General features: G+C 40.6%; 1 protein-coding gene across 1 annotated transcript; it reads right to left on the bottom strand.

Annotated features, from left to right (window-relative positions):
• Positions 1–353: 353 nt before the first annotated feature.
• On the bottom strand, positions 354–22,547 carry LOC105384612 (ATP synthase subunit gamma, mitochondrial). Its single transcript, XM_038111271.2, has 7 exons — positions 22,405–22,547; positions 22,028–22,200; positions 12,559–12,637; positions 3,584–3,721; positions 2,212–2,289; positions 1,530–1,694; positions 354–971 (listed from the first exon to the last, which is right to left on the bottom strand). The coding sequence occupies exons 2-7, from the start codon at positions 22,189–22,191 to the stop codon at positions 705–707; spliced, it is 891 nt and encodes a 296-aa protein (XP_037967199.1). The 5' UTR covers positions 22,192–22,200; positions 22,405–22,547; the 3' UTR covers positions 354–704.
• Positions 22,548–22,811: the final 264 nt, after the last annotated feature.

Raw genomic sequence — 22,811 nt, 5'->3', positions numbered from 1 at the left:
TTTAAAATTCGTAAATAATAGTAGCAATATTGAATACACAAAGTACCTAACTTTGACTTATCATGTTAACTATTCGGCCTACAACTTTTATTTAGTACTAATATTTAGAGGAATGTAAGAGCCATTAGTATAACTAGCCATATATTTACATAATTAAAACAATCTGTTTTAATAGAATGCCCTAGAAACTAAAAACTGTTTAGAACTTAGTTACTGTATTATGAAGGTGACATCGAAATATAAATAAGTTAATATATGAAGTTTTTGTATTTAAATCTGATTTTTCTTTTAGTATTCATGTGAGTTTTGGGTAAGCGTCCCTAAAATAGTTTACTATAAAGAAAAAAGTAATATTGATCTAAACAGAACTTTATTACTAATCACCACTGTATCCTTAAATAATAAGTTGACAATATACATACATACAAAATCCCGAACCGACAGAACGAGTATCCGAAAAAACCTCTAAAAAGGTGTTAAAAGCCAGTGACGTCATTTCTTGCGTGTATTTTTTACAAATTCCCTCGCATACTCATACTATTTCCATATTATCGACATCTTGTTACATACATTCGCTATTTCAAAAGATACATTTAATAACCGATACATACATGATTTGAATACATTGGCAGTTTTAAAATTAAATTCCAACCAAACAGTGACATTAACCCAAAATGGCGGACAGAAAACAAAATGGCTGCCTTTTACTCCAAAGCGGCAGCTCCAGAGATGATCTCAATCAGCTCGCGAGTAATCACGGCTTGGCGAGTTCTGTTGAAGGTCAGAGTGAGCTTCTCAATCATCTCTCCAGCATTCTTAGAGGCGTTATCCATGGCCGTCATTCGGGATGATTGTTCTGAGCATGCGCCCTCTTTCAAAGCGTAGAACAGCATAGAGGCTAAAGAGAACTCCATGTAAGACTGGATGACGTCGGAGTCTAGAGAGTCGTAGACGGTCAGCTTGGGGGCGTTCTGGAATTGAGAAGGTTATGGGTTAGTTGGTGTTTATGGCTGTGGAGGTCCATTAAAGAGACATTTATAGTTTGTTTTCAGGTGTAAAATGTGAAGGAAGGGTTATGTAAAATGTGTAATAAAATCTTAACCAATTTCATCTTAGATATAGGATATCGGGGTGCAAGAAAAGACATCATGTTATATGAAGTGACGTTAGTAAATTACTTATGATGTTCAAAGAAAGCACCATAACATTTATGTCTTATAAATGCTGACGATCTATGGCAGTGGTCCGACCGGAGACCATGAACGAGAAACGAGTAGAACTAGAAACTATCAGCGAGAAGCGAATGTAGTTTTTTCGCCTGGCTGTAAGCGATTGCGTTATTGGCATCGCACATCTACTTTCAATGCCGCACTGTATAGAAATGATGAAGCGGGCGAGTATCACTGAGTTAATAATTGACGTCTTCTTTAGATGCTGACAAACCGCATCTCCAATCTGACAAACCGCATCTACGTTCTGAAAAACAGCATCTAAATACTGAAATTCCACATCTACACAGTAAAACTAACCTCAACAGCCTTCTGACTGAACAGCGGCATGTCGCTCTGCTGGTAGGACACGACGGAGCGGAACTTGTTGTAGATAATCTTGCCCGAGCCGAAGTCGTAGCCGCAGGTCAAGATGGCGGTGGCCAGCTTGGACGCGTCGGTGAAGGTGGGCGGCAGGCGGCCGATCTAAGGGGAGAGGGAAGATATTTAATTGTAATGTACTTATAAATTTATGTTACCTGTAGTGTTGAATACACTAAATATTACTATAAGGCTTGGAGTTTTGTTATTTCCAGCCATGTATAAATCTACACTTTGAAATTCTATGGTAAAGCAAATTTTCCTGTGTGCTACAAGACTTTCATTCCCACAGAAAATCCCTTTAAAGTTGAAGAGAAAACTGTACAGGTTGTTGCAAAGGTAATAGGTATTTTATGAGTTGTGAAACTTTAGTATTTAAAAATGACCCCCTGGCCTTGTGGCACGGGTCCGTTATCGACGTAGATAAACTTGTTTAATGCACGTTCTATAAATCGCAGTGCCGTATATATGGTGAATCACGAATATCATGATATAGTGACGTTTATCTACATCAATAACGGACCCGTTTTTGGCATGACAGCGGCGAGTGAATCATCTCATTTCGGCTTACTATAGCCGTTTTAAACAACCTACTGTATATCATAGAACATTATGTAGTTACCTCGTTGGCGACGGCCACGATGTGCTTGCTGTAGAGACGCTGCAGGATGGCGCGCGACTTGTCGCCCACACAGATCACCTGCAAACATACATACAATTACAGAGTTAATAATAAATGAATAGGCAGCAGTCGTCAAGCGTAGTCAGAGGCCTTTGGAAACATCTGACAGTCGGGCACTCTCGGGTCAACCAACCCGCACTAGGCCAGCGTGGTGAACTAGGCCTAAAATCCTTCCTTCATTAGAAGAAACCAATGCCCCAGCAGTGGGGATGTGATGGGTGATGATGATGAACATCATTTGAGGAAGGCTGAGGACAGAGGCGCTCTTTTGGTGAGGAGTTTCTTCAGCAGTGAATGATGATTAAGCTACACTTCATCTTCAACTTTTAAGGCAAATTCGTACCGAAGGCTAGTAAATACAGTTCAATTCACTAAAGTTCAATTCACGTCAGACCTCCCTACGACAGAAGAAACAGTGGCAGGTACATTTGCTGATGACACAGCTTATCTTGCTAGTCACAAAGATCCAGAAATTGCATCACAGAACCTGCAAACTGCCCTCTATAAAATGGAAAAATGGTGCAACAAATGGAGAATCAAGGCTAACGAATCCAAGTCTGTACATGTAACATTCACTCTCAGGCGAGAAACTTGCCCCACTGTCTACCTGAATGCGCAACCCATACCAAAAGCAGAAGATGCAAAATATCTAGGAATGCATCTAGACAGACGACTCACCTGGAGAAAACACATCTGGACAAAACGAAAGCAACTTGACTGCAGATTGAGATCCATGGACTGGCTAATAGGACGCAGGTCACAATTATCAGCAGAATGTAAAATTCTGGTCTATAAGGCCATTATTAAACCCATATGGACCTATGGTATCCAATTATGGGGAACAGCATGTAAGTCCAACATTGCCATCCTTGAGCGGTTTCAGACAAAAACATTGAGACGGATACTTGGGATACCATGGCATATAGCAAACAATCTCATGTATATGGACTTAAAGATACCTACAGTGGCAGAAGAAATAAAGAAAGCCAGCCTGACCTATCAGTCACGACTTTTCCATCACCCTAATGAGCTCGCATCAGCACTGCTAACAGATAATGCGCCGAAATTTACACGACTTAAGAAAAAGAACATACTTGAACTGAAATTATAGTGGAACCTTCCCATGAATGGTAACAAAAAAGGAGGATGGAGGTCAATGGGCCTCACTCTGCTACTACAACAACCCAAGGAGATACAAAGTAGAGAAAGAGATTGCTTATTATAGCCCACTGCTATAGATTGCAATGATGCAAACAAATGAAAAGTGAAAAAAAAAAAAAAAAAAAAAAAACTAAAGTTGACCACATCTCACCTTAATGTTCTCCGCGCCGGGCTCGGCCAGCCTCAGACGGATGACCTTGCTCACTCCGGTGTGGCACGCGCCGCACAGGCCACGGTCCGACGACATGGCGATGTAGAGCTGCTTCGGGTCGTCTTCCGTGGCTGTCACCTAGAAGGGCATAGGAGTTGGGGGTGAATTTGTTAGAAAAGTTGACGTGAAAGTAGGATTGAAATGAAATAGGGTGAGTCAAGTGCTTTGTCTGAGCAACTATTGTTGTAAAGACCCAGCTAATAAGGATGCCCAGTGTTGACGACGAATGCTGAAAACAATACGCACCGCGGTAAACAATGCCAAAAGCGGCCATGTTTATGCTGCGCTAAACAGATAGCGCTTGCGTGACCAATTCCGCCTGGGTCTTATTTTTTGTGAAAATTTGATTGTTTTATTTTCCTTTTTTCTGTTTAAAATCATGATGATTACGTTTATTTTGTTCATGTACATAAGTTATTAACTAGTTTTAAGTTCAATAAAGAGATATTGATGATTGTGCAATGTTAGAAATTACTTAGTAAAATGTAAGGAAAATTGTTATAACTTTTTAGTTTATATACCTAGAGTAGGTGTGTTTTATTTCCCTGCTAGATTATTTAGTAATTAAGTTGATTAAAACGTTAAAATGTACATAGATTAAGTCTTTATAATAAATAAATGCGTTTGAAACAGTAAAGGGAAGCAAAAGAGGGCAATAAAAAATGATTAAAAAACAAGGTTCGTCTGTGCGGCATAGCTTCGAGGTAGCTAAGCAACCATTTCGCTAGGTAGAAATCGTACTACGCCAGCCGAACAGAGGAACAATAAGAAGACTAGAAGAAGCCTGAAAACACTTCTGCCTCCCTTTCTGCTCACTTTTCAAGAAAGAAACTGGAGTTTTACTTCTGCCCCGGTCACCTACCTAAGCCTAGGTATTCAACAACCTTAAGAAGCAAGTTCAAGTGGATTACGGCCATCGGTTATCTTCGTTTTGCAACTGTAAGCAATCCGCTACAGTTCATGGTCCTTCGAGTGCCGGATTCTGCAACCAAGAAGCTTCATCGAAGAGGAGGAGACCAGCAGCTGAAGAGGAGGAGAATCAAACCTATAAGCGATTACTGGGAGTAATACGCTGTGAAGAGGACGATTCGAAGCCTACGCTGATGCGATTACGTTGCCACTCTATCGGCTCGTATATTGCTAAGCGTCCCACAGAAGAGGCGGAGTGTTCGAGAAACTACGCGCTCAGCGCGGTTGCATTACGTAACACCTTGACGTTGCGTATTTGCAATTAACGCTTTAGAAGCGGTGCGGTCGATCGAAGTAGACTGCCTTCGCCTAGTATGTGAGAAGATCGCCGAGGGACATCAAGTGGAGCCCACATCAAGCAGAACGGCGACATGATGAACACACGAGCGAAGACCAGTCGGAACACGACCCCCACCGCTGAAGGGAGAGCCGTCGAAACTCGCGAGAGAGAAGGCACAACGAACAACTCGCCGGCAGAGTCAGCATCGACAGCAACAACCGACGCCACCAGATCCACGGAGGTCACCGGCACCACGGGCACGTCCGGCACCACGGGCACGTCCGGCACCACGGGCACGTCCGGCACCACGGGCACGTCCGGCACCACGGGCACGTCCGGTACCACGGGCACGTCCGGGGCAACGGGAACCTCAAGAACGTCAAGAAACTCAGCCAAGTCGACTGCCAAACTCAACGAGCCGGCCAGCAAGCAAAGTACCAGCAACAAGCCAATGGAGAGAGAGATGACTGCACCGACCCATCACGAGAAGAGGGCCGGGTCAGAGCACACTGTGGTACCTCGAAGGAGGCCAACGTCGCACGCCTCGACATCGAAGACAGTAAGAAGAAGGAAGGAAATCGAACAGATGATCGAGATCAAGCGACAAGAAGCGAAGAAGGCGCAAGCTGAACAGGAGCTAGCCAAGATGAGGCTGGAGCTGATTCACCTGGAATCCGAGACAGATCTGAGCGACCTGGAGGAGGACAACGACGAGCCTCATGGCCAGGCCGGACGATCGAGCCATATTGACAAATGGGTCGAGGAATCAACAGCGAAGCGCTTCACTTCACTTCCAACATCACACGTGGAAGCTCACACATCGGCAAGACGACACGAGGGGGAGCGACTGGAGTACGGAAGATACTGTGAACAGGCACCCCACATGTCAGAACCGCCACGTCTCTACAACGGCAAACCTACAGCGCCGCACACACGCGCCACCCCATACGATGGACAAGTTCATCATCATCAGCCGCCGCCGATCGCACCCCGGTACATGAGTGAGCTGCATACATTCACCGGGGAGCCGAGCGACTGGATCGCATTCAGAGCGACATACAGAGATACAGAGATGTACTTCAGCGAGATTGAGAACATCGCAAGGCTCAGAAAAGCCATACAAGGAAAAGCTAAAGAAGCAGTACGTTCGATGTTATTCAACGATACAAATCCGAAGCTTATCATCGACACATTACAACGAAGATTCGGTCAACCACTACGACTGATAAGAAGCGAACTAGAAATCATCGAGAAAATGAAGCCGCTGTCTGACGACGCTCGCAACCTCGCTCACTTCGCCGGGGTCGTAGCCAACGTGGTGAACACCATCCAACTCACGAAGCGCACACACATGCTACACTCTGAAGACATATATGAGAAGATATTATCGAAGATGAGCATCATGATCAGATTCAAGTGGTTTGAATATAAAGCCGCAGAAGAAGCACGAGAATGGCCAGTATTACTCGCGCTCACGTCTTTCCTGAACCGGACCGCCGATCAATTCGAAGCCTGCGAGTTCGAGAGCCGACCATACATCAAGAAGGAGAGAGAAACACTGCGCAACCGCATGAAGAACAAAGTGCACATGACAAGAGCGGACAACTATGAAGAAGAAATAAGCGACAGCAGTGCCGAGTCCGAGAACGAGTCGATCATCGACGACGATGAAGAATACCACCAAGTTATGTTGACCTCTCGGAAGGACAATCAAGAGTGCCCAGCCTGCAGTGACAAACACGCTCTGAAATCATGCAAGAAATTTATGAAGCTACCACTGGAAGAAAAATGGGAGGTTGCCAAGAAGGCATACGTGTGTTTTCGATGCCTGAGCTCCACACACCGGGGTTTCAACTGCCGCGCGAAACCATGTGGAAAAAACGGGTGCAGAGGATCACATCACAGGCTCCTCCACCGAGATAAGGAAGGCGAGAAGGAGTCGACCGAGCCTAAAGACACACAACCCACGAATACACCACAGCAAGCTAAAGACAAGCAGACGCACTCAGTCAACACCCTGTGCACCATGAAAGGATACCTGAAGATAGTGCCGCTGAAGTTATACGGCCCGAAGAATACTACTGAAGTCTACGCCCTGCTGGATGAAGGAGCCACCATCACACTCATTGAGGAAGAAGTGGCCGACTGCATCGGAGCCACCGGTCCAAAGGAAGGTCTATGCATAGAAGGCATCGGCGGACATCGAATGAACGAGCCCGACTCAAGGCGACTGAAACTGAAGATTCAAGGAAGATACGCACGAAACATTGAAAAAATGAATGCCTACACGATTTCGAAGCTGAGCATTTCGTCACAAATGGTGCCACACACACTAATAGAAGACTGTCCGCACCTGTCCGACATCGCCGACGTGATTACCTACGACAACGTGCGGCCGAGAATAGTGATTGGACAAGACAACTGGCATCTAATCATATCACAAGACGTGAAATCCGGAGACCGAAACAAACCTGTAGCCTCACTCACAAGACTAGGCTGGACATTACACGGTTGTGCAACATTCAGCACAAGACCAGTGATAGCCGTGAACCACATACGAACAACTCGCGAAGACAAGATGGACGAGCTAATCAAACATCACTTCAGCATCGAGTCTCTAGGCGTAACTCCCAAAACGCCTTCAAATGACCCCGAGAAGAAAGCCAACGAGATACTGGAAGCAACATGCCGACGACTACCCGAAGGCCGACTCGAAGCAGGTCTATTATGGAGAACTCCGAATGAAACTATGCCAAACAACCGCGAAAATGCAATGAAGCGACTAATCGGTATAGAAAAACGACTGAAGAAAGATGAAAAGCTGAAATGCGAGTATGAGAAGCAAATAAGAAACTTACTCGACAGTGACTACGCTGAACCAGTACCTGGACCGTCTACATCACCGAGAACCTGGTACTTACCTCATTTCGCCGTCGTGCATCCACAGAAAGGGAAGGTTCGCCTGGTGTTCGACGCAGCCGCAAGAAGTAGCGGAAAATGTCTAAATGACGCGCTACTGACTGGACCCGACCTACTGCAATCATTATTCGGAGTACTACTGCGATTCAGAGAGGGACCGATAGCAGTCGTGAGTGACATCAAGGAAATGTTCCTCCGCATTCAAGTGTGCGAGCAAGACAGAGATAGTCTCAGATTCCTGTGGAGAGAAAAGGACAGCGAGAAGCCGAAAGAATATCGAATGAAATCACTCATATTCGGCGCAGCATCGTCACCGTGCACCGCAATATATGCAAAAAATCGCAACGCAGCCGACTTCAAAGAAAAATACCCAGAGGCGGTACAAGCCATAGAACGCAACCACTACATGGACGACTACCTACAAAGTTTTCAGTCTGAAGAAACCGCGAAACGTGTCATCTCAGAAGTCGACTACATACACAAACAAGGCGGATTTCTACTCAGAGGATGGGCTAGCAACAGGCCACAGATATTAGAACAGTTCCCCGAAGACGTGCGAAACAACGGTTCTATCGACCTGGGAAAAGATAGCGAACAAGTCGAGAAAACACTGGGACTCCGATGGAACGTGTCTTCAGATCAACTCAACTTCACGCTGAACCTGCGGAACACACCGTCTGACGCCATAGAGGGCACGAGACCGCCAACGAAACGCGAGGCAACAAGCGCAGTAATGTCCGTGTTCGACCCGCTCGGGCTGGCCTCGCCGATAACTGTACAAGGAAGAGCTATGCTACAAGATGTATGCCGCACGGGCATCGGATGGGACGAGCCTCTGAAAGAAAATGAAGAACGAAAATGGAAAACGTGGCTGCAAGACCTGAAAAAGCTACAAGACCTGAATATACCTAGATGCACTACAACGAAGCTAACTGAAGGCGAAATTCACGTATTCTGCGACGCGAGTGAAAAGGCATATGCAACAGCAATATACTGGCGAGCAATACACCCCGATGGTCACGTCGAAGTAAAGCTGTTGTCAGGAAAGTCACGGGTGGCACCACTCAAGCCCGTGTCTATCCCACGCTTAGAACTGCAAGCCGCACTACTGGGCTGCCGCCTAGCCGCCACAGTAACAAAAGAAACGGACTTAACAATAAACAAGTCTACCTACTGGACCGACTCGAGAACTGTCCTCGCATGGATAAAGTCGGACCCGAGAACATTCAAGCCCTTCGTCGCACACCGACTAGCCGAAATTGAAGATCACACGAAGCCGACTCAGTGGAGATGGATACCTACTGCTCAGAATGTCGCAGACGACGCTACACGAAACGCGCCCTCTCACTTCGACATACAACACAGATGGTTCACAGGCCCACCGTTCCTCTACTGTGATGAATCAGAATGGCCAGAAGACAAGTGCTCTCCCAACATACCTACTACCGGTGAAGAAAAACCAAACTGCGCCCTGCACGTCATCAACACTGAAGAACAGCTTATCAAACCTGAAAAGTTTTCAAAATTCACGCGACTGCTACGAGCGACCGCCCGCGTGTTTCAAGCCGTCGACATATTCAAGAAACTAATTAAATCAAGAAAAAATCAAATTCAAGTAACCAAGAAAATTACACAAGATACCACTTGGCGTATCAAGAAGACTGCCAAAACCATCCCGCGCAAAATTGTTCCTACTCAACAACGGAGCACAATAAATTACGTGATGCTTACGCAAGAATACCTAAACAAAGCTGAAAAATACCTAATCCGCAAGATACAAGACGACTGCTTCAAGAGCGAAAAACATCACCTGAAAAATAACACCAAAATACCTAAAAGCTCAAAACTGAAAAACCTGACGCTCACGCTGAAAACTGAAGACGACATAATATACCTATCAACGAGAGTCGGCGCCGCTCCATACCTACCTCACGACTACAAGAACCCCGCCGTGCTCGATGGAAGTCACTACGTCACGCTCCTACTCATCGAAGAGAAACACCGACAACTTCACCATGGCAACCATCAAACAGTCATGAATGAGATAAGACAACGATACTACGTGACGAAATTACGTAACTCCGTGAAGAAGATAACAAGAGAATGCCTAACGTGCAAAATACGCCGACAGAAACCACAGAGTGCTCCCCTGGGCGACCTACCTAAAGAAAGACTGAATAGTTATCAACGGCCCTTCACATGTACCGCCGTGGACTACTTTGGCCCAATGACTGTGACAGTTGGAAGACGTCACGAAAAACGCTGGGGTGCATTATTCACATGCCTGACTACGCGTGCAATCCATCTAGAGTTGGCCAACTCACTCTCAACCGACTCTATGATACTGGCGCTGAGGCGAATGGCTGCCCGCAGATCAACCCCTGCAACAATATACAGCGACAACGGAACTAACTTTGTGGGCGCGAACAAAGAACTTCAAGAACAGCTGAAAAGTCTATCACAAACAGACTTAGTACGAGAAACTGAAAACTACGGAATCACGTGGAAATTCATCCCTCCCGGGGCCCCACACATGGGCGGAGCCTGGGAGCGCCTCGTACGCTCCGTGAAGACAGCACTAGCAGCAACTCTGAATGAAAGATCGCCCAAAGAAGAGGTGCTTCACACACTACTCCTGGAAGTCGAACATGTGGTAAACTCAAGACCACTCACTGAAATAAGTCTTGACCCAGACGCAGAGGAAGCACTAACACCTAATCACTTTCTGATTGGAAAATCATGTGGTCTGCCGACACTGGGAACGTTTCACAATAGTTCTCTTGTTGGTACTGCGACGTGGAAGACCTGCCAACTCCTAGCGGATCACTTCTGGGCACGATGGACGAAGGAGTACCTACCTACACTGCTGCCACGCCGCCACCCAGGCCGACCTTACACTAACCCAAAGGTCGGTGACATCGTACTAATCGTGGACTCTTCACTACCACGTGGTACGTGGCCTAGAGGCGAGATCGTCGCGACACACCCTGGACCAGACGGCACAGTAAGAATCGTCGACGTGAGAACCAAGCACGGCATCCTGCGAAGACCTGCAACAAGGCTGATCATCCTGACGACTACAGCACCACCCGATATGACTTCAGCATCCTGCCGCCAGAACCTGGAACCGGTTACTAGGTAACGAGGGGGAGACTGTTGACGACGAATGCTGAAAACAATACGCACCGCGGTAAACAATGCCAAAAGCGGCCATGTTTATGCTGCGCTAAACAGATAGCGCTTGCGTGACCAATTCCGCCTGGGTCTTATTTTTTGTGAAAATTTGATTGTTTTATTTTCCTTTTTTCTGTTTAAAATCATGATGATTACGTTTATTTTGTTCATGTACATAAGTTATTAACTAGTTTTAAGTTCAATAAAGAGATATTGATGATTGTGCAATGTTAGAAATTACTTAGTAAAATGTAAGGAAAATTGTTATAACTTTTTAGTTTATATACCTAGAGTAGGTGTGTTTTATTTCCCTGCTAGATTATTTAGTAATTAAGTTGATTAAAACGTTAAAATGTACATAGATTAAGTCTTTATAATAAATAAATGCGTTTGAAACAGTAAAGGGAAGCAAAAGAGGGCAATAAAAAATGATTAAAAAACAAGGTTCGTCTGTGCGGCATAGCTTCGAGGTAGCTAAGCAACCATTTCGCTAGGTAGAAATCGTACTACGCCAGCCGAACAGAGGAACAATAAGAAGACTAGAAGAAGCCTGAAAACACTTCTGCCTCCCTTTCTGCTCACTTTTCAAGAAAGAAACTGGAGTTTTACTTCTGCCCCGGTCACCTACCTAAGCCTAGGTATTCAACAACCTTAAGAAGCAAGTTCAAGTGGATTACGGCCATCGGTTATCTTCGTTTTGCAACTGTAAGCAATCCGCTACACCCAGGGTTGTTCATAATGTGTGTGAGAGGCAGAGGCAAACATTTACCACTAGGTACATAAAAAGTTGTGGTCCAGTCATGACAGTGTGGCTAAGTCCAGTGCAGCTTTGGTGAAACATTATAGATTATTACGGTCTTATTCATAAAAAGTTACGGGAGACCTATAGGCCTGCTATAAGCAAATGTCAAAAAAACTTTATTCATAAACGATCAATAGCGATAAAGAACTCTCCAACTGATTCGTAAAACCTTGATATGCTAAAGTTGGCTGGACCCTACTATACACCTTCCGTAAGCCTCCTCTTGTACAAAAACATGGCGGCCGGTCAACAGCTGTTCTGCTTTATTGACGATTTGACATTTGTTGTGAGTTAATATTTGCTGAAAATAAGTTGCCATGGTAACGTAAAAATTTAATTATTTTTTTTGTGGGTTTTGGCTTGGCCAACTGCGCCTTTAAGCCAACGTAAACTTTTTTAAGTGCCGCGCCGTGGCTAACATAGATAATAGAGATTGATAAATGAATGAAAGTTTTCGCTATTTTTGTTTATGGTTTCGTCGGACCGGCAACTTAATAGGGTAAATGTCAAAATGTTTGGTCTGTGAAATCTATTAGCATCACTATAGTTACTGAAGGTTTACGGAACTATTATGAATAGAGATTTTTACGAAACCTCAAATAGGCTTAATGTGTTCCGTAACTATTGAGCTCAGTAAACCTACTTTAAGGTTTTTTTATGAATAAGACCGTTATTCTATTCGATTCTCTCTTATGGAACCTTCAGACCTTGAAATATCTGAGATAGCATTTTATTTCCTACAGCATTCTCTTGGAGATGTCTGATGCATACCTCAGCCTGTTCGTAGAACTGCACGGCTCCCTCGCCATACGGGCGAGCGGCTTTCAGGTCACGCTCGGCACGGGCATACCTGTAGAAGAAAACACATAAAATAGGCTAGTTGATGTAGAGGAGAAAATATCAAAAAATGAATCTATTTTATTTTAAATGTCATATTATCAGGTAGAAAGAACTTGAATGTCCAAGCACTATGTGTACATCTGCCAGTTTCAATAACTCTATCAATGATTGATAGTTACTTTCATACAATTTTGACAGGTTGTAACTTTTAGGCACAGTTTCGCAATATAGTGCCACAATCTTATCTGTTCCGGTGGTCAAAATGTGCAACAATGAGACGTCATTGTCAAACGTCATTTCATACTCTGTGCGTTATTTGAGTTGTCAATTTCTGCGAAGAGGCTGACGCTACGTTATTTAATTTGTTTTGTGATTTTCTGGGTGAAATAATGCCAAAATCGCTAAAATGTGATGCAAGAAAAGTAGTACTATATATATTGGCTTTTATGCAGGAAGAATAACGTATTCAGGCGCCTTTAATTCCGTTTGAAAAATTGGAAGAACGAGTTGCAGCGGCTACAGGTTAGTGTTGCCAAATATGACGAATAATTTTACCCATATACTCCATGTAATTTTATTAAATATTTTCCTGAGAGGCCCGTACTCCAGCAGTGGGGACGGGATGGGTCGTGACGTGATACTCGTGATGAAAAGTATATTATCTTTATTTTTCTTTGATTACAGGTGTGAGGACATGACATGATACTTTAAATCTTAGGCAGTATACCAAGAAGAATTTCGCGCACCTGCAGCGATTTTAGACGAAATAATGATGATTTATGACATGTCATTGTTTTCCCAACCTATCAAGAGTTGGCTGAAAGAAATTGCTTTTTGGCAATTAGCCCTTGGAAGGAGACCCGTGCCCCAGCAGTGGGGACGTGATGGGTCGTGATGATGATGATGATGAATTAGCCTTTGCACACTGTCAGAATTTCTTTTAATTGTTTCTTGTTACTTTAGAAAATGTAAAATAAAGTGTTCAAAAATCATAATTCATAGTTTTTTTTAAAGTCGTATCTCGTTATTCCCACGACCCACATATACAGGGTGTTAACTAGAATGCGTTTGAGCGGGAAATGGGGGTTAGTATTAGTCTAACCAAGCACGTTTCTAAGAAAAAAAACATCAGAATCTCGAATATTTATGTTTAACCCGCGGATAGTCGCGCGTGGGTCGAAAAGACCCAGCACTCTATTTATACCACGATAACTTTTAAAATATTTGATATTACTAATTGGCGTGCCTAGTACCTTTAAGTAACCATATAGGCTAGCCGCACTCCCCACCCCGACCAGATTGCCCGCGGCACTTGGGCAGGATGGATATTCAAAGTGAGTATGGGTCTTTTCGACCCATGAGCGACGCTTTGTGTCAGTATAATTTTTTTGATATTTTTTTTATTTTATTATTTTTTCTTTTCAGAAATGTCACGTAACCTTTTAGACGATCTTTGTAGAGATCACACTGCATTTTTATGCATTAATTGTAATCCGAATATGTGAAAATACCGAAGAAAATACCTAATTATATACTTAATCAATACAAGGAAGAAGTAATTTTGTATGTAAATTTATGTTAACTTTGAAGGCTGATTGTTGATTATTTTTTTATATAAAAAGTTAATTATTTTTTTGTTACTGAGAAGAATGGTTATTAGTTTAGATAAAACTAAGTTTTTTTTATTGGTAAATATAAAATTAATAAAAATAAGCTGTCATTTATGTTCCTATGTAGATAAATAAGAACATGAAGCATTGTACTTTTGAAACTGTCAAAACATATTTTTTTATCCATAAATTCATAAATAATTTTGATTTGAATATAGATTTATTACTAACCTTACGTTTGATGTACAATAATATCTAAATTTTCTTTTTTTTTTCGAGAAAATAGATCAATTTACTTTCGGGTCTAAAAGACCCACATGCGACTGTTTGTGTCACGAAATTTGACGCGAGCACTGGCGGGTTAAAGTCTAAAGTAAAGTGGAAAGTTTTACCTTAATCAAAAACATGGTCACCCTACACAAACACATAACCAATGAGACATTCGATTGCAAAAGAACACACACTGTAAATTTGTTATCAACTTCACTTTTCATAATTTATTTGATGTAACTATGATTGTAATTAATTACACAGTAGGTAATAACAATTATTAAATAAAATTGAAATTATTCATGGTGATTAATGACATACTAATCAACAATTAAACAGCTGATTGTCATAAAGTTTGATAGATCGTACAGAATATAATTTATGACTTTCTAGGAGCTCAGAACAATAATTAAACCTTTTTACTCAGAATAAGGTAAGCGTTTAGTATTCACCCTTGATACTCACCACATTTTATTTTTCTTTTATTACCTAAAGATGCGTACAGACCGGCCCAACGAACGCCCACCGATGGACATGCATAACAGGATGATAACAGGGTCTACTTCAATGACGAATTGGTTTACTTACACTCGCTCATCTCGATTTGTGTTGTGTACTTGCGATTGAGACGTCTTTGATGACGAATAGTACGGAAATCCTCATAATAAGTATGGCCTCACTTTAAATACCAGTAGAATAATAACAATCTTGCGTATCATAACCATCGAGTATTTATGATAGTCATTACCTTCTCTGTGGATCTAGTCTGTCAGTCAGTCATTGTTGTTTACTTGTTTACAATCATTTTTTACAATTAAGTATTACCTAAAAGGGAAAAGGTACCTACAATTCTATCTTTTGATTACCAAGCCTTGTTCCTCATTTCGTTTTATGTTGTGCTGTGCTGTGAATACGTGTGACCTATGTTATGAAGCATAAAATGAAAATGTTCTGTATTCATAAAAGATAATTGTGTATCAATAAAGTGATACTTATGGAGTAAAATGAAATGTCTACAATGGATTGGGTACTTTGAGTACCCAAAATCTCGGTAGGTACCTTGACGATGTGGCTCCACGAGTGTGGTGCAGATGCACGCATACTTTTTTATTGACCTTGGCTTTGAATTGTTTGGCCTTGATCTTGGCTTTCAAGTTCATGGTCATTCTGTCAAACGTACCTAAACCTGAATAGGGTGACTATGAAATTTTAAAATGTACTAAATAAAACTGTTTTATGTTGGTCAGCTTAAAGCAAATAAAATACGTTTTTTAATGTCTTATCGTGTTCAGTATCATCAGCTGTATCTACCATTTCCCGCTCCAACGCAATTAAGTTAACACCCTGTATTACCTATACCATTGTAATCTAGATTTAATCTCCTTTATCAGAACATAATCAGAACTAATTTTATTTCTGTTCGCCGTAGACAAATTTTCGATACAACAAATGTCGTTTGATATATTATATCCTCTTTCATTTACTATCGACCCTATATTTTGATTTATCTATACGTAAGAATGTACCTAATTATAACAATAGGTAACTAATAGCAGAAATGCATTGTCGTTTAAACCAGAAATAGGCAAAATTTAATCGAAAGCAACACTGGATTCGATCACAGTGACGTCGCCACCGGAACAGATAAGATTGTGGCACTATACTCAGTTAGATAATAACCAGATTAGTTGTTGACTTTTGACACATCTGTCAAGAATTTACTTTGAAGATGACATATAATTGATGAACCTTGTCATAATCTTACCGAGTATAGTGCCACAATCTTATCTGTTCCGGTGGCCACTTCGCTGTGATCGAATCCAGTGATGCCATCGATGAAATTTTGCCTATTTCTGGTTTAAACGACAATGCATTTCTGCTATTACCTATTTTTATAATAAGGTACATTCATAAGTATAGATAAATCAAAATATAGGGTCGATAGTAAATGAAAGAGGATATAATATATCAAACGACATTTGTTGTATAAAAAATTTGTCCACGGCGAACAGAAACAAAATTAGACATTAAATTTAGATTTTACAATGATATATAGGTAATATATGTGGGTCGTGAGAATAACGAGATAGATGGACTTAAAAAAAATATTAAGTACTTAATTTTTATTTATTAATTATTTATGAACACTTTATTTTCAAGAAACAAGAGCATAAAATTAAAAGAATTGCCAAAAATCAATTTCTTCCAGCCAACTCTTGATACTCGTAGTGGAAGAAGAAGATGTCATTAATCATCATTATTTCGTCTAAAATCGCTGCAGGTGCGAGAAATTCTTTTTGGTATACTGCCTAAGGTGTAGGTACGCAGCTTCAGTCACACCTGAAATCAAAGAAAAATAAAGATTATAGTATACTTTCATCACGACCCATCCCGTCCCCACTGCTGGGGTACGGGTCTCTCGGGAAAATATTAATAAAATTACATGTGAGTATATGGGTAAAATTATTAGTCATATTTGGCAACACTAACCTGTAGCCGCTGCAACTCGTTCTTCAAATTTTTCTAACAGAATTAAAGGCGCCTGAATACGTTATTCTTCCTGCATAAAAGCCAATATATCTAGTATTACTTTTCTTGCATCACTTTTCAGCGCTTTTGGTATTATTACACCCAGAAAATCACAAAACAAATTAAATTACGTAGCGTCAGCCTCTTCACAGAAATTGACAACTCAAATAACGCACAGAGTATGAAATGACGTTTGACAATGACGTCTCGTTAGTACACATTTTGACCACCGGAACAGATAAGATTGTGGCACTATACTGCGAAACAGGGCCTTAAGGCTGTCACTAAAGCTGGAAGAAAATCAGAATCTGTCAAATCTAGTGAGGGGGGGTTGAGGTATGCGGGGCGTTCTACGGACAATGACATGAAATTTTAACATAGTACTCGAAAACATAAAAGTGAAGACATGCCACTTTGTTAAAAATATACTAAGTAAGTAATATTGTTTTGTGATACGAAAATATTTATTTTTATTTGAAAGTATTTTTAATATTTCATAATTAATTATATATAAAGTCGTACCCGTGCCGATATTTATACAGGTTGTTGCAAAAAGGGTTTAATACTATGCCGAAACCTACGTGTGCAGCATGTTATTGATGTTATTTCTAAGCCAGGAAATGAAATCAGAATGTAAAAAAATCGCGAAAATATTATCAGAGTTTAATAGTTCAGGGTGTTGTATTAAACTCTGCCCCCGTGTAATAAAAAAAGTATAGTTAGCCGAACGGGCGTTACTCAGGCGTTACTCAGGCGTCACTCTGAAAAACTTTTATCCTACGTAATTTTTTATATTCATGAAAAAAACGCTTCTTCATATAATTTTTTTTTGGTCACGTGACCTTTTAATTAGACGACCTGTTTTTTTTTGGTGTTTCAAAAGCAGAACAGTAGTTTGCAGAACTCTGCATATACAGGGTGTCACAAAAGGTTACGTAGCTGGCAAAGGGATATGGGGAGGTCATCAGAAAAATAATAACATGTAAGTACCCCCGCAAGGGAGTACATTAGTACAAGGCGAGAGTGTGTATTTTTTTTTTTAAGTACTTATGTGTATTTGGGATATGATAGAAATAATATTTTTGTTTCTTAAAAACCAAAAAATTTACACCTTGCTGCGCTCTTTTGCTCACTGTAAGTACACCTACAAATATTGCTGTATTAAAAAAAACGGTTTTGTTATAACGATTATAAAAAAAAAGTTATTTTCATGTCAAGGAGTCATTTACCTAATTACGATTTCACTCAACAGCAGCAGCAGGTGAACTGAAAAAATAAGTTCTAGTTCTATCATCACTTTAGATCGCAAACATTGTAACTCCACTTTTCTCGGCGAAAAGTACTCTTTGGTGTCAATAGAAACGTTTTTTGAATTCACATGTTTTCCTCTTTATTCGAAAAAAAAAACTGTATTCCGCATTTTACCATTTGTTTTCCTCTAAACCCCAAACCGTGATTTTTAAACAAGAAAACTTAGTAATTATACCCTTTATTCTCATATACAACGTGCGATGTAGGCGAACGTGAACGAAAACTATGCAATAAGCCTTTGTTTTTATTACTACTTTAGTAAATTACAATAACATACTCAACAATGTTAATTTTTTTTGCAATGTTATGTTGTTAAATTAAGATCTAATATTTTATTAACATGAAGTTACTTTCAACTTTTTTTTGCATCTATGCGTCGAATCACAGCATGACGGCTGCTGCAGCTTCCTGCTGTCCTGTCCTCCAACCAATCCCACCAGTACTGCAGGTTGCGTCGAATACGAGCCATTCTCTTCGACTTGACAAGACAGGTGCTCCCGGAAGGATCATAGATCGCACGGAACCCGTACCGTATAGAGGCAACGGACTCCTTTGCAACAGCCCCCAGATTCGGAAGTAGCCCATGCACTGCATGGCGAGCACAGCTGCAGCAATTTTTTCGTAATGAATCATTGGGATGTCATCCCCGAAGGAGGCTCTCAGCCTACCTCACGACCTGTGTGACATTAGAAAAATGCACTGTGCTAACGCCGTTTGCGAGCTTGATTTGCAGGACCGCGTTGTATGCCAAGTTCCACAGCAGAGGGGTCCAAGACCTACCGCTGTGGAACTCCGCAACTGAACTTCTTCAGTGAAAACAAACCCTCTCTTTTCGCATCCTTAATGTACTTGTTAGACACGTATGACCTCTGTCAATTTTCTGCAGATAAGAAGACAAGTGATGGTATACAAGAGCCGCCCTAAAGGTTCGCCCTCTAGGGGATAGAGTTGAACGCGGTTACTATTTTTAAGCAAACAGCCAGCGCAACAACTCGCCCGTGGTTCTTATCCTGCTCCGACAGTGAACGAACGCAAAGTATTGTACCCACTATTCGAATCCGCATTTCGGATGCCAAACTGACTGTCCGAAAGGTCGAAACCGTACCACCACAGAGGTATGACTCGTTCGAAGAGCTTATCAGGCTCTTACAGCAATCAGATGTGTCGGTACACTGAAAGATAATCTACAGGCCTGCTTTATTTATTTAGGAGCACTAATGGCCTCCTTTCAGTCATTGAGTCACTGGCACTCAGGCTGCGGTTGAACAGGAAGATAGACTGTCTAAACAAATCATTTTTAGGCTAGTTAAAAAAAACTTTAGGTGGGTAGTATGCCAACTAGAACTACAAATAAAACAGTATTTTTGTCTCCTCTAAAATTTGGTCACGAGGAGTTACGATGATTACGATCTAAGGTGACGCTGACGATATTTTATAGAAGGTATTGAAAAAAGGGTATAAAGCTTAGCCAAAAGTGGATTTAGGTGCCATTCTGATCCACTTTTCTTCTACAATTTTGAAAATTCACGTAACAAAACCTTTTACATAGAAACTTATTCGATCACGTGACTTTTTACTATAGAGACCGAATTTATTTTTCGAGAATTTCCAAAACTTGGAGAACAAAAGTTGTTCAGAATAACCCCTGAGTCAAACCCTTTCGGCACAGTATACCCTTTTTGCAACATCCTGTATAGGTAATATCAGGTTTATAAAAGACCTGGGCCTGTAGAGTGAGACTCGGCATGGGGAGTCATAATTTATAGATCTTTTAGGTTGCAGTGGCGAATGGGCACTGGTAGCCCTGCTATAACTATAACTATAGGTAATTTTATGGCAATTTAAAAATGGTATAACATTTATCTATTTGAAAAAATCATTAAAAAAATACATTACCTATCACCCTAATTTAAAAAAAAAAATCAGCCCTTACTTTAAACTTATAACACCCCTCTATTTCCTTCAGGGGTTAAAAAACCTGTGTATTTAATATTTTCTTATGAGTTTTTTTTTTTAAACTAGGCTCTTACATAGTTGTACATAATATTATGCGGTATTTTATTCCACTTGTAACGCATAAAATTCATAGCTACAGTAAACATTTCATTTTTTTCATGGCGAGATACAGTCGCACTTAACCGCTTTTTTGCAAAGCTTGTTAAATAGATTTAAAAAATTATGTAAATATATATTATGTAAGATCAGAGATATAATATGTTATGTAAGATCTAAAATCTTCAATTTTTAAAAATACTTACTTATTTTTTACAACCTGTAGTGTACAGACTACCACATCTTAAAATATATATATTTTTAATTAACTACGGTTTTTGGTTTCAAATAAAACAAATTATGAACTTACTTTTCAACACCCTGTATATTGTGTAGCTTACCTACCATACACAACCGTTAAAATAAAATAAATTACCCCTCAGAATATAAACAGGCTCGCGCTTTGGCATACTGCATTGACCGTATAGTTCTTATTCGGAGAATCTAATAAGTATCATTATGTGCAATGTTTACCTTTATCTATGCATCTGTAACTCTATAGTAAAAAATGTAAACAAATCGAAAAGGCGAAATGTTTTCTAAGAATTTTCGGCTTTTCTGCATCTAAAATGATTAGAAAATTAACTTTCCATAGCAAATGCATATGTATAATAATACTTGTAGTCATAATTTGTTGATTTACTCAGTTTTTGTGAAATATTTGATAAAAAATAAAATGGCGTGGGTATCGCTCCTAACAGGCCGCCACCAGGGCGACGACTGAAGAAATCTGAAATCTGTCACGGTGTCATCATTTTTAAACCGGAATTTATTAGTTTTTTGCAAAAAAAGTTGACTTCTGGTCCATTAAATCCAACTCTTTAAGGTAACTTTGTTAAGAATTTAATTACCTACACATACATATAAGATTCCATGAAAATGGGCCCTCTGATTTCGAGGGTTTTTTCATAATAAGTCAAAAAATGGCAAAAGACATGGTGTGTTTGCAATTTTTTTAACATACTTATTATAATCCTGCACCAATTTCTAAGCAACTAACATGTTCAGTATACCCTCTGCTACAATATATATTTTTATCAATGTGATAGAAGCCACCGTTTTTCCAATCTAATCAAGTATATCAAGCCGACTTTAGCATTTTAGCTTAAGGGATCCCCTTAATGTGTCAAGTATGAAAGTAACTACCAGACATTGGTAGATAGAGTTATTGAAATTGGCAGTTAGTGTGCAGTGCACTGAAGTGGCAGTCTCGAATAACTGAATAACAAAAGGTAAAGAAGCTGTCAAGTGGAACCATAGATAGGAGGTATTGGATAGTGGCAGGATGAGGAAGGCAGAAGACAAAGCGTTTTGGCGCTCCTTGGGTGTGGATCTAATTTGTCTCAATGTTTAAAAACTCAATCAGTGCTGCTGAATCATGTTTATATTCTATGGCAGATGTCCATCAAATAGGTATCCTTTCCATACTTATCAGAGCCAGTAAAAAACTTAATTAAACCCAAGGACTTGAATCAACCAACCACCCATTGATTTTACTTTTAAAAAGATAAGAACTTTAACTCCAGAAACAAAATACAATCCATGACATTCTTCTCATCATTCTAAATTCAAAACATCAACTTTTTTTCCATCACTTCTTCCTACTATTACCAGCCAGCTATACTCACTTGGCAGCTGACACCATCTTCATGGATTGGGTGATCTTCTGGATGTTCTTGACTGACTTCAAACGCATGGAAATCTGCTTCAGAGTAGCCATATTTCTGGTCTGCTGCTGCTGGGACACAGCAGCAACCTGGGTGCAGACACCCGGGGCAAAACGACCCAACATTTTGACGTCCTGTAGGAAAAATCAAGGTTGTCAGGGTAATCAGATGATAGATACAGGTTAAGTCCTATACAGCACAAGTTATGTAAGATTTGATACGGGAGGCTGGAAGACTTTGCGACGGTTTTCACTTGGTTTTATACACTTTTTACGAGCACAAAGAGTTTAGGGTGGACCTTGGTGAGAAAGAAGTTTGGGATTTTGATGATTTTCTACCTTTTTTAAGGCTTTTTCGGATAAAATACGCCAGCCGACGGAAAATGTCCGGTCGGAAAACGTCGTTTGAGGGCTGCCAGATGAAAAAAAGAATGAATTTTATGAAAAAATAGCAAAATAAAACCCATTTTGTACTCCCCTTTGTATGCTAATTTTAATTTTATTAAACTATTTTTTTATGATTGACGAATGGAAAGTCCCTTTATTTTCTGAGACGAAAAAAATAATTTTGTGTAAAAACTGTGAATATAAATTAGTTGAACGAAACATTAACATTTTGGGTGTTCCGTTTCAAGTAAAAGTCAAAAAGTCATTCATGGAAACAAGAGTGGTGGCAAAGAATGGAAAGCCATTTTGTTTTGCGTAAAGAGGAACGAAACTGTCACGTTGACATTTGAAGGTCAATG

The sequence above is a fragment of the Plutella xylostella genome, chromosome 28, assembly GCF_932276165.1.
Source record: "Plutella xylostella chromosome 28, ilPluXylo3.1, whole genome shotgun sequence".
In the NCBI taxonomy this organism is placed as follows: Eukaryota; Metazoa; Arthropoda; class Insecta; order Lepidoptera; family Plutellidae; genus Plutella; species Plutella xylostella.
The sequence above is the reverse complement of the archived record's forward strand: the minus strand, read 5'-3'. Positions and strand labels throughout refer to the sequence as shown.